Source organism: Hemicordylus capensis, chromosome 10 (genome assembly GCF_027244095.1).
Source record: "Hemicordylus capensis ecotype Gifberg chromosome 10, rHemCap1.1.pri, whole genome shotgun sequence".
Lineage (NCBI taxonomy): Eukaryota > Metazoa > Chordata > Lepidosauria > Squamata > Cordylidae > Hemicordylus > Hemicordylus capensis.
The window spans coordinates 19732550-19745397 of record NC_069666.1 but is presented as its reverse complement, the minus strand read 5'-3'; the positions used below and the strand labels follow the sequence as shown (position 1 = coordinate 19745397).

At 47.9% G+C, this 12848-nt stretch overlaps 1 protein-coding gene across 5 annotated transcripts in view; it reads left to right on the top strand.

Moving 5' to 3' along the window:
• Positions 1-12848, top strand: part of CCDC33 (coiled-coil domain containing 33) — a 243129-nt gene that overhangs the window by 186104 nt on the left and 44177 nt on the right. For all 5 annotated transcript variants that reach the window (XM_053273156.1, XM_053273159.1, XM_053273158.1 and 2 more), the window contains one exon: positions 8119-8169. In XM_053273156.1, coding sequence (XP_053129131.1) covers positions 8119-8169 — 51 coding nt within the window. The remainder of the gene's footprint in view (positions 1-8118; positions 8170-12848) is intronic.

The following is a 12848-nucleotide window of genomic DNA, read 5'->3' as shown; positions in this document are numbered from 1 at the left end:
ATTTATAAAAATGTTGAACATTTTTCGATGATGCGCGTTCCTCGGATTTTTTTTTTAAACATTTTGCATTGATGCCACCCAGTGTTCTTGTATTTTTGGTATTGATGTTTTGCGATCACTTGTTGAGTCTCTATGTTTCTGCTGAAGTGTTTAACCACCCTGGGGGCTCCATTGTGAAGCAGAAATGCAGGATGAGGTCATTTCAATACACGAATAAATGCAATAAATAAATAAATCATATTTTTAATTATTAGGGCATCAGAAGGATTATTTGGCAGATGATTGGTGTGTCAGCAGGGTGGTAAGATGTACCCTTCTGCCACCATTAGAGCAGCCACTTAGGATCCATTGGAACCTTGCAAGCTCTAACAAAGAAAGAGGGATGGCCCCCACCTGGGGTATGGGATGAGGCAGCATTTCGCGCCTTGCCTCAGGTGCTCTTGTACTTTGGACCACTCTTGATTCCTCTTCCAAGGCTGGCTGGAGGAATCGGGGCATCAACTTGGCCGATGCAGCCAGACACACGGACGCCCCGATCCCTCGCTTCGAGGGCGAGGCCAGGCGGCGGTCCGACACTTTGGGGGCTGACAACGGGCGGAGAAAAGAGGAGGGTGGCATGCCGACGAGCTCGGCCCCTGGACCCGGCTGGCTTCCTGGTCACCCAGCCAATCGGTGCATCAGACAGGGAGTCGAGGCTGGGCGACCCGAGGCCAGAGAGAGCTCCACGGGAGGTGCACAGGAGTGACATCACCAGCGTGCCTCCCGAATGGAGGGGGCACTGAAGGAAAGAGGGAGGACCAGGGATGGCGGGGAGCACAGCTGCCAGGGCTGATGGGAGCTCATGAAGAGGGGTGTTGGCCCCATAATTGGGGTTGGGAGGTGCCAAGCCTGCGAGGGGGCATTTGAGGAGCTGGCCAGGGATGAGAGGCTGGCTGAGGGTGAGTGCTGGGTCCTCCGGAGAGAGGCCAGCGCACAGGGCAAACCGCCTGGGACGCAGGAGACTCCGGGTGACATTTAACCCCTCCCCGTCCCTACTCTGAGGCCGGACTCTGCGTCCTCGGGCAGGCTGGGTGGAGGAGACGCCAACGTGTAGCCGGACACTGTGCAAGAGCTCAAGAGACTCACACAGGGAAAGGGGATGCACAAGCCCCGCCTGATGCGCCCTGGTTTTGTCAGGTCCCGAGCCAGATTTGTGGCAAGCTTCCGTTCAGACAATAGGCCCGTCTTTGAAGACAGTGTATGCCCCGTGGTCCATCTTTGAAGTGGTTCATCTTTGAATAAAGCACAGCAGAGTCTCAGAGCATGGTCTAAGGGCCCATGACACAGTCGCCTTGCTGAAGCTAAGCAGGTCTTGATGTGGCCAGTGCCCCAAATGGCAGTCTTGGGGATGGGCCCTTAGCCCGGTGGCAGAGCATCTGCTTTGCTTGCAGAAGGTCCCAGGGTCGATCCCTGGCAACCCCTCCAGGTAGGGCTTTGCAAGGCTCCTGCCTGCAACCCAGGAGAGCTGCTGCCAGTCAGTGTTGTCGATACTGAGCTAGATGGACCAAGGATCTGACTCAGCATAAGGCAGCTGCCTATGTTCCTTTCTGTATATATAAAGGAACCATCATGGAGAATATGTCTTTTTCCCCTCCTTTTGGTGGGGAGGAGTGCTGGCCATGTGCTCCTGAGCATGAAGTGACCCCTTTGCTAAGCAGGGTCTGCCTTGGTGTGCATCTGCATGGGAGACTACATGCGAGCTTTGCAGGGTATTCCCCTTTGGAGATGGACTGTAGCTCAGTAGCAGAGTGTCTGCTTTTGTATGCAGAAGGTCCCAGGTTCGAATCCCTGACAGTCTCTCCAGTGAGGGCTGAACAAGACTCCTAACTGAAACCGTGGAGAGCACTGACCATCAGTGTAGACAATACTGAGCCGATTGGATGGACCAGTCATCTGGGTCAATAGAAGGCAGCTTCCTATGTTCTTCCCTTTCTGACTTGGTATAAGGCAGCTTCCTAAATAATCCCTATAGGATGAGAACTGGTTTTCTGGTAAAAGATAAAGTGTGCTGTTGAGTCGATTTTGACTCCTAGTGCCCACAGAGCCCTGTGGTTGTCTTTGGAAGAATACAGGAGGGGTTTACCATTGCCTCCTCCCACGCAGTATGAAATAATGCCTTTCAGCATCCTCCTATAGTGCTGCTGCCTGATATAGTACCAGTGGGGATTCAAACCGGCAACCTTCTGCTTGTTAGTCAAGCATTTCCCCGCTGCACCATTTAAGGTGACTAGCAAGCATGAATGGCCCCCTTTGCTAAGCGTGGTCCACCCTGGTTTGCATTTGAATGGGAGACCTGTGTGAGCACTATAAGCTATTTCCCTTGCTCTGGGAAGAGGATCTACATGCTTGTGTGCAGAAGGTTCCAAGTTCCCTCCCTGGCATCTCCAAGACAGGGCTGAGAGAGACTCCTAACTTGGAGAAGCTGCTGCCAGTCTGTGCAGACAATACTGAGCTAGATGGACCAAGGGTCTGACTCAGGATAAGGCAGCTTCCTATCTTCCAAGAACACTTTTCTTGCAAAGGATCAAAAGAACCTGATCTGTGATCCTTCCGGTGTGGTTTTCCATTATTTTCCTGGCAGGACATACCCGGAGAGCCCTGGATGGCAGATGTTCTGTCTATGAGACCGAAGAGCTGAGGGGTGATAGGGGAAGAAGTGGATGTGCCACAGTGTTCAATTAAGACAGGACCCTGCTAGGCTGACAGCTGCAGGCTTTGTACAGCTTATCCAGGGCTTTGGTCCTTGACTGGACGTTGATCATAAGAACAACCTAATCCCCCTTATCACTCAGCATAATACAATTCCTGCCAATAGGCATGAGTGGAAGCCAGAAGGCTCGATATCTCTGTAATGCTATTGTCAGATGCAGTGAAGAAATTGAAACACATACAACCACATCTGGGAATCTCTGTTAGAGGGCACACTACCCCCACCATAGAATGGCACTGGTGTGTGTATTGTACCACTGTCCCCCTCTGACCAAGTGGATTACTGTCTTCCTTGGGGTGGTGACTGAGCCCATCCTGTGGAAGGTAGAGAGAGAGCACTGTTCCCTCGAACAGGGATTCCCAGATGTTGAAAGGGTTGTGCTATGCAAGGACAAGGCAATGGAGTGGAATCAGGAATATTAATAGTTTAATGAAACAGATATCATGTACAACTCCCAGCATCCCCAACGGCAATGGCCTTTGGCTGGGGATTCTGGGAGTTGTAGTCAACAACATCTGGGAGTCCCTGTTAGAGGGAACACTGGTGGAGAGCATGAATGGTCCCCTTTGCTAAGTAGGGTGTGCCTTAGTTTGCATTTGGGTGGATGACTACTGTACATCTGAGCATTATAAGAGATTCCCCTGAAGGGATAGGGTGCTAGCTCAGTGGCAGAGCATCTGCTTTGTATGCAGAAGGTCCCAGGTTCAATCACTGACAGTATCTCCAGGTTGGGCAGGGGAACACTCCCCCTTGAAATCTTGGGGAGTTACCGCCAGTCAGTGTGGACAATACTGAGCTAAATGAACCAATGGTCTGTCTAACTCAATAAAAGACATCTCCCTATGTCCCTATTGTAGAATCCAAGGGGAAAGGGTTGTGGTATGCAAGGACAAGGCAATAGAGTGGAATCAGGAATATTAATAGTTTAATGAAATAGATAATATGTACAGAGAGGCAAGTGTAGTCGGCTTTTCAGTGCTCTTGCTGCTGGCTGTTTGTTAGCCCCGCCTCTGTTTTGTTAGCCCTGCCTCTTTTCCGTGCTCTTGCTGCTGGCTGTTTGTTAGCCCCTCCTCTACTCCAAGACTGGCATACAAGGAACTAAGGTAAAGGTAAAGTGTGCCATCGAGTCGATTTCAACTCCTGATGACCACAGAGCCCTGTGGTTTTCTTTGGTAGAATACTGGAGGGTTTTTTTCCATTGCCTCCTCCCGCACAATATGAGACAGGCGTGGCTCGTGAACTCTCCTCCAGGGTGGGCGGCTTCTTTAAGGTAAACGGAGCCGGTGCTCCATGCCGCCCAGCAGCCCCCGCGTCGGGGAATCACCTCCGCCACTCACCTGGCCGCTTGCGGGGGCTCACCTCCGCTGAAGCCAGGTGAGTGGCGGAGGCAATTCTCCACTGTGGGGGCTGCTGGTTGGCATGGAGCACCGGCTCCGTTTACCTTAAAGAAGCCGCCCCCCCACCCCCTGGAGGCGCGTTCACAAGCCACGCCTGGTATGAGATGATGAATATCGCTGCTGCCTGATATAAGTCTTTCCCATCGTCTGGGAAAGATACCAGTGGAGATTTGAACCAGCAACCTTCTGTTTGTTAGTCAAGCATTTCCCCGCTGCGCCATTTAAGCCCCATTCAAAAGCTGCCCTGGATCAAGGAATGGGTTAACCAAAAACACCTACCTATGTCCCTGCTCTCCTTGCCCAACAGATTCCTGACCCAGATCTTTCATTCTCTTGATTTCATTCTCAACGAAACCAAGACTGCTGAAACCCTGCCTGGTACCTGCACCTCTGCGGCAGGCAGCCTAAATGACCTAGCTAATGAGTTTATGGGGAGACGCAGGAGCAGCCCAGACCAGGTTAGGAGTAGCTTAGGAGAAGAGTTAATTGCATTGCAGGCTAATGCAGACATATGATGCTATCAGAAGCACCTTGGAGCCGGGAAACATAAAACTCACTGGACAAAGGCTAGACTTGTGTCAGCAGCAGAAGCCATTTTTGAACCTGTGAAGGTGACAGAAGGATCTTCCCTAACTAGGGCTGGAATGGAGTATCAACCCACAAAAGGCAGTTGGAACTGACTATGGCACATGCACTCCTGTATCATCTCCTATCAGTCCAGCAGACATCATAGGAAGACCCCTACTGGTTCCGACCAAAGTACATCCAAGGGGTTTTAAGTCCCCAGATGAAGGCAACTCTGACTGGAGGTGATATGAACATAGGGGCATTGGAAGCTGCCTTCTACTGTGTCAGACCATTGGTCCATCTAGCTCAGAATTGTGTACACTGACTGGCAGCGGCTCTCCGAGGTTTCAGGCAGGAGTCTCTCCCAGCCCTACTTGGAGATGCCAGGAGTAAACCTGGGACATAAGAACAGCCCTGCTGGATCAGGCCCAAAGCCTATCTAGTCCAGCATCCCATTTCACACAGTGACTCACCAGATGCCTCTGAGAAACTGACAAGCAAGAGGTGAGGGCATGCCCTCTCTCTTGCTGTTGCTCCCCTGCAACTGGTATTTAGCGGCAACTTGCGTATGAGCCTGGAGGTTCATATAGCCTATAGCCACCAGACTAGTAGCCATTGATAGGCCTGTCCTCCACGGATTTGTCTAAGGCCCTTTGAAAGCCATCCAAGCTAGTGACCGTCACCACATCCTGTGGCAGAGAATTCCATAGATTGATTATTTATTTATTTATTTATTTATTGTTAGATTTTTATACCACCTTTCATTAAAACAATCTCAAGGTGGTTTACAATCTCAAGGTGGTTTAATTATGCGCTGCGTGAAAAAGTACTTCCTCTTGTTGGTCCTAAATTTCCCTGCCTTCAGTTTCATGGTATGACCCCTGCTTCTACAGGTAAAACTCGGAAAATTAGAATATCGTGCAAAAGTCCATTAATTTCAGTAATGCAAATTAAAAGGTGAAACTGATATATGAGACAGACGCATTACATGCAAAGCGAGATAAGTCAAGCCTTAATTTGTTATAATTGTGATGATCATGGCGTACAGCTCATGAAAACCCCAAATCCACAATCTCAGAAAATTAGACTATTACATGGAACCAAGAAGACAAGGATTGAAGAATAGAACAATATCGGACCTCTGAAAAGTATAAGCATGCATATGTATTCAGTACTTGGTTTGGGCCCCTTTTGCAGCAATTACTGCCTCAATGCGGCGTGGCATGGATGCTATCAGCCTGTGGCACTGATGAGGTATTATGGAAGACCAGGATGCTTCATTATTCTGCATTGTTTGGTCTCATGTCTCTCATCCTTCTCTTGGCAATGCCCCATAGATTCTCTATGGGGTCAGGTCAGGTGAGTTTGCTGGCCAATCAAGCACAGTACACTGTATACTTTTCAGAGGTCCGATATTGTTCTATTGGCATTTTTCACAGCTTCTACACCATCGACACTTTCAACTAGCTGTCAACCACAACCCCAAGATCTTTCTCCTGGTTAGTCACTGACAGCTCAGATCCCATCAGCGTAAATGTGAAGTTGGGGTTGTTGTTGTTGTTTTTTTTTTTTTGCCCTAATATGCATCACTTTACACTTGCTTACATTGAACCACATTTGCCATTTTGTCACCCACTCCCCCAGTTTGGAGAGATCCTTTTGGAGCTCCTCACAATCTCTTTTGGATTTCACTACCTTGAATAGTTTAGTGTCATCTGCAAATTTGGCCACTTTGCTGCATACCCCAACTTCTAGATCATTTATGAACAAGTTAAACAGCTCTAGTCCCAGTACTGATCCCTAGGGGACCCCATTTCTTACTTCCCTCCATTGTGAAAACTGTCAGTTTATTCCTACCTTCTATTTCCTGTCCTTCAACCAGTTACCAATCCACAAATGAACCTGTCCCTTATCCCATTACTGCTAAGTTTATTCAAGAGCCTTTGGTGGGGAACTTTATCAAAACAAACATTTTTTGGAAGTCCATGTATACTATGTCAACCGGATCACCTTTATGCACATGCCTGTTGACACTCTTAAAACAGTCCAAAAGGTTAGTGAGGCAAGACTTTCCCTTGCAGAAGCCATGCTGGTTCTCCTTCAGCAAAGCCTGTTCTTCTATAACAATTTTGTCCTTAAGTATGCTTTCCATCAATTTATCTGGCACAGAAGCTAAGCTAACTGGTCTGCAGGGACAATTTACATATTTTTGCAAGGAGATCACATTTCACAATTGATTTCCTTCAGAACTCTTGGGTGGATGTCATCTGGCCCTGGTGATTAAAATTTTTAGTTTTTCAAGGCAGTTTAGAACATGCTCACCTCAAATTGGCCAAGTTCTTCAGCCTCCAAGCCTGAGAAACTCAGTTTCTCAGAAACTCGGCGTGGGTATATGGTCAGTATCCTCTGCCGTGAAGACAGATGCAAAGAACTCATTCAGCTTCTCTGCAGTCTCCTTATCCACCTTAATAATCCCTTTCACACCTTCGGCATGCAAAGCTGATGCTGTTCTGCTGAGCTATGCCCACATGCCCTAAGGGGAATATCTTAGTGTTCACATGTAGTTTCCCATTCAAATGCAAACCAAGACAGATCCTGCTTAGCAAAGGAAACAATTCATGGTCACTACAGCCACCTAATGGCACAGCAGGGAAATGACTTGATTAGCAAGCCAGAGGTTCCCGGTCCAAATCCCTGCTGGTATGTTTCCCAGACTATGGGAATCACCTATATTGGGCAGCAGTGACAGAGGAAGATGCTGAAAGGCACCATCTCATACTGAGCAACAGAAGGCAATGGTTATCCCCTCTTGTATTCTACCAAACAAAAACCACAGGGCTCTGTGGTTGCCAGGAGTCGACACTGACTCACTGGCACACTTTACCTACTGCAAGATCAGCTCTCCTCCCCTAAGTTTAGGAGAAGTATTTAAAAAAACACAAGAACATAGGAAGCTACTGTATACCATATCAGACCATCAGTCAGCCTAGCTCAGTATTGTCTACACTGACTGGCAGCGACTTCTCCAATCATTCAGATAGGGGTGCTTCCCAGCCTTCCCTGGAGATGCTGCCAGAGATTGAAGCTGGGACCTTCTGCATGCAAAGCAGAGGCTCTGCTACTGAGCTATGGCCCCTTCCAATGGGAGTTATAATCCAGCGACAAATAGGGACCCAGGTTTGAGCCCCTACTGTACCCTACTGCCTACAGTGTCCAACCAGATGCCTCCAGGAAGCCAGCGACCAGGGCATGCATTGGGCAAATTGAGCCCTTTGGTGCACAGAGGGAACAGTCCAGCTCATCTGATGAGACTCGCCAGTTTATGCTAGACCATGTCAATGGTGCTCTTGACTAAAGATTGTCTATGAAGGTAAATGACAATGGATCTTATGTTTTATTTTTCAGAAGTCCTACATTGAACCCGGTCGCAAGAGTTGCTACCTCGACCTATCAGAGGTGAGTTTATCTCACACTGCCAAGTTGTATGTTTTGTGCATATGATCAGAGGGCAGCTCTCGCAGATTTCAGTTGGTGGTGCCAGAGAGGGGGCAAGGGCGGAGCCCTCCCAGAAAAGGCTGGCCCTCCCCAATACCCGCCATCTGTTGCTGAATCCTGAACATGAAATTAAGATCAGATTGCAATCCTAAATGATAGGTTGATTGAAAGTTATGCCCATTGAATGTTACATCCATTTAATGTTAGGTCCATTGAATGTTACGTCCATTGAATGTTATGCCCATTGAATGTTACATCCATTGAATGTTAGGTCCATTGAATGTTACATCCATTGAATGTTACGTCCATTGAATGTTATGTCCATTGAATGCTAGGTCCATTGAATGTTACGTCCATTGAATGTTAAGGTATCAAAACTGATAGGATTAATAACGTCAATGTGTTTAGGATGGGAGTGTTAATGTGAAATATACCATTACAGTAGGACCTCGTTATTCGCGGAACCACTATTTGCAGTTCCGCATATCCACGGGGTGTCTCATAGACACCCCTTGCCAGTATCTGCAGATACCTGCCCTTTCCCACTGCTGTAATGCCTCGCACTCACAGTTCCATTACTCACGGTAGTAGGCAAGTAACGGAACCCCCGCGAGTAACGAGGTTCTCCTGTATTTCTCTTTCAGAGGATTAAGCAGAGGACCAAAGCACGCCCCCGCAGAAAGTCATTTTGTCCCCCCTGTGTGCTCCCCGATATTTTTTTCTGGTGCCGCCAAAGGCCAGGCCGTCCTCCAAGGAAATAGTATTGTGATTTGCCTCTTGCTTCATTGTTGATCGATAACAAGACCAGTTCTCAGGGATTGTCTGTGTGATAATTTATTCAAGGGATGAATGGGTTTCCCCTGTTCAATTCCGTTCTTTTTCTGTGGGTTCAGTTGGTTCTGTCTTTCACCTGCTCCTAAATCCTGACTTTACTAGGAAGATTTCTAAAACCTAGTTCTGAAACTGGATCTTGCACAATGTGTCATGATTTGTACTTCCTTTGCATTATGTCTCCAGCTGCCTTATTGATGTGTATATCTGCATTGCTAAAACTCTGCAAAAAGAAGAAAAAGAAAGAGAAGCTTTCATACATATACAATCACATCAAGATGGCTTTTTTGCAGTGTTTTATCTGTGGGGATGATCAACCATATCCCTCCATTGGATAATCTCTTCATTCATTTACAATATTTTCTCTTCCCTGTTACAGATGTGTATACATATCCTGCTCTAGCAAAGGTTTTTAGTTCTCTAGTGCCATCTTCAAAACAGTATGTCACTAGATACCTGTTTCTGGGTAGCGGGGGAGTTCTTGCTTTCATGTGCAGGGGGAAAGGGGTTTTAGCATTTCCCCTGGCCATAGTCACATACTGGGATCCTTCCAGATGGCAAAAAGATGCCGGATGTGTGAGGCTTCCATGCAAATTCAAAGCACAAGTTTGCTGACTCTCCACACACACACTTGCACACTTCCTTCCTACTTCCCATCTTGATCTCAGGATCTGGTGGTGCTGTCAGATGAAGAACAGGGACCTTGCACAATTTTCACAGCACCATCTGCTGGCCAGTTCTTGCTTTCCAAGAAGAACCACCATTCAGCAGAAAAGTAACAATCAGTTCTTCTCAGAAAGCAAAAGCTGGCCAGCAGGTGGCGCTATGGAAATTGTGCAGGTTCCCTGCTGTGCATCTGAACAGCATGTCACTGGATCTTGAGAGCATGTTGGGAAGTAGGATGGAAGCCTGTGAGTGTTAGTGGAGAATGAATAAGCTTGTACTTCAAATTTGAAGGAAAATCTCTCACATCCCACATCTTTCTGCTAACTGGAAGGATCCTCTGGAGTGGGGGTATGGGGTCATAGCACCTATTTGGGCAACAAAAAACAAGCTCATAAAGGAAGTTTGTATGCTTCCTAGAAGCGTCTGGTTGGCCACTATGAGAAATAGGATGCTGAATCCAATAAATCTGTTCCAGCAGGGCTTTTCTTCTGTTCCTATGATTTTACAGTGGGTGTCCACTTTTCCCTATGGCTGCCAAAAAGTCCTCATAAGCAAGATGAGCTTTTGATGGCTTCTTCTCAGGACCAAACCTCATTTCTGTTAAGCCTCCCTGTTTCATTTGTATTTCTTATATAGCAACTGCAGCTAGTGGTGTGCAAACAGGTTCAATGCTGAACATGTTCAACATCGAACTGGTTTGGTTTGACCGTTGGGGGTTGAACCACCTGTTTGATCCAACTTCAGACCAAACCCCACTGGGGGTTCACGATTTTTTTAATCACTTACCCCCTCCGGGGTACTTCCCCTAGGTGGTGGTGGGGAGGTCCGTGGGGGTTCCCCCTCCCCCCGCTGGCCTCCTTACCGCCCTAACCAGCTGCTCAGCCAGCTCTTAGGCCTGTTCAGGCCTTCCCCCTCTGGTGCAGGAGAAAGGGGGATTTACCCTTCCTCCCTTCCACAGTCCAGTCTGTATCAAGTGGGCATCCTGGTTCCTATCTGGGCAACAAAAAAACAGGCATGTGAGGGCCAAGGACATGCTTTTAAAATAACGTCATTTAGCCCTCAGTGTGCAACTGATCAATATGATGCCCTCCATCACCATACATGCGCCATGCACAGTGCATATGGAAATTGCTGGCTGTGTTTGACTCTTGTGGGACTAAGCCCCTTCCCCCAGATTTTATGACCATTCCATTCCAAATGCAGTAAATTAATCTCAAAACCCAACAACAGAGCAGCAGCTTCTCATCGCTGGCTTCTGGTCTGCAAACTGCCCATTTCCCTGCTCCAGATAGGACTCCGCAGCCTGCTGTATTATTGATGTGGTGGTAAATTGCAGCTTTCCTAAAGGACATGAGCCTTTTGATGAAAAATTCATGGCCAGTGATAAGGTATAAGAGGAACGGATCAATTGGTAGCTGCAACTTTGTCTTTCAGCCACTGTTGACAAGAAAAGTCACAGAAGGAAGCACAGGTTTCTATGGCACTTCCCAATACAAACATCCCCGGTTAATATGACGGGTTTCTTACGCAGCTGGAATAAAGCTCCCATGCCCTAAGAAAAATCCAGCAGCATGCAATGTTGTCATGAATTTGGCTGATATTTCTCCCGTACTAGCCAAATGCCCTTTGTTATAATAGAGGAGGAGCCAGTGGACTGCAGAGACACTCGGAATGGACCTTTATGCATAAAGATGTACTCGGAATGGACCCTGTCAGAATGGACCCATTCCGAGTGCATCTTTATGCAACTTTATGGCACGGTGCATCTTTGTGCACTGTGTGCAGTGCAGCAGCCTATAGACAATATTTTCACTGTGCATTTAGATTCCTCTACCTGTGTACAAGTGATCATCCAAATGGAAAACCCCGAATTTAAAGATGAGATATAATTTAGGATTTAAAATGTGCGTTAGTCCCTATCATATGATTAGATGATCGTCCAGGTTTCTAAGTGCTGCCCCCGCCCTTTAACCACTGAGCGTGAATTGTAAACACAACAGAGCTCAGGATAGCATCAGTCACTCTACCCACATTGGTCTGTTAGTCTAAATTTGGTTTCCAAGTGGGTAAGAAAAACCACAGATATACTCATCATGTGTTTAAACGTATCATCGGAATTGGATCAGAGACAGGGTGGAACCTCAGTGAAGTTCCTGTCCACCGAGACCTGGTCCTGGGGTCTGGGGAGATTTCTGTCTTTGCCCTAAGTGTCTGCAAAGGTACCCCTTTTGTTTCTTTCATAGAAGGGAATAGTCACCCTTTGATTCTTTGAAGAAAGCAAAGGTATGCATTCAGGGACACTGCATGGAGCAGGGGTGTAATTCTAAATGAGTGGGCATATTCCAAGAACACGGGACATACATGGTCGCCCCCAGAAGAGCGGCTGCCGAGGGCCCCATAACTGTTGCTCACCCCTCCCCTTGCCCTGCCTGCCCCTGCTTTTGCCACCATCGCCCCCCGCCTCTTGCCAGCTGGCTAACTCAGCGGTAAGAAGTAGCTTGGCCTCTTTCCTCACTTGAGCTAAGCAAGAAGCCATTCTGCTTCTTACTGCTGTGCAAGCTAGTTAGTAAGCCGCAGCAAGATGTCGTTGTCGACTCCTGGTGACCATAGAGCCCTGTGGTTGTCTTTGGTAGTATACAGGAGAGGTTGGCCATTGGCATCTCCCACACAGTATGAGATGATGTCTTTCCGCATCTTCTTATATTGCTGCTGCCCGATATAGGTGTTTCCCATAGTCTGGGAAACTTACCAGCGGGGATTCAGACCGGGAACCTCTGGCTTGCTAGTCAAGTCGACCCGGACTAAAAGTGAGGGGCAGAGGATACTCGTGTATGCCTCAGCCTGTGGCTGAGGGCTTAGAAGTGGAGTAGTGCATTCAACACAGCAAAACCAGGTGTTTTAATCATCTCACTTCTGGTATCTCAGTTCTACTACTGGTATCTCGCTTCTGGCATGGATTTGGGGGCTGTCGGGATGCCCTGTTACCTGGTTGCTTGGGTGACCCTGTGGAGTCCGGAGGAGGGCATGGTATCCCCCTTGTGGGGCCTTCGTTCCCTTCAGGGGGCAGTAGGGAGGAGAAGGGTCCAGGCTGGTTGGGTTCCGGTGGGGTTGGGAGGGCAAGGCAGGGAGAGCGGCAGGAAACA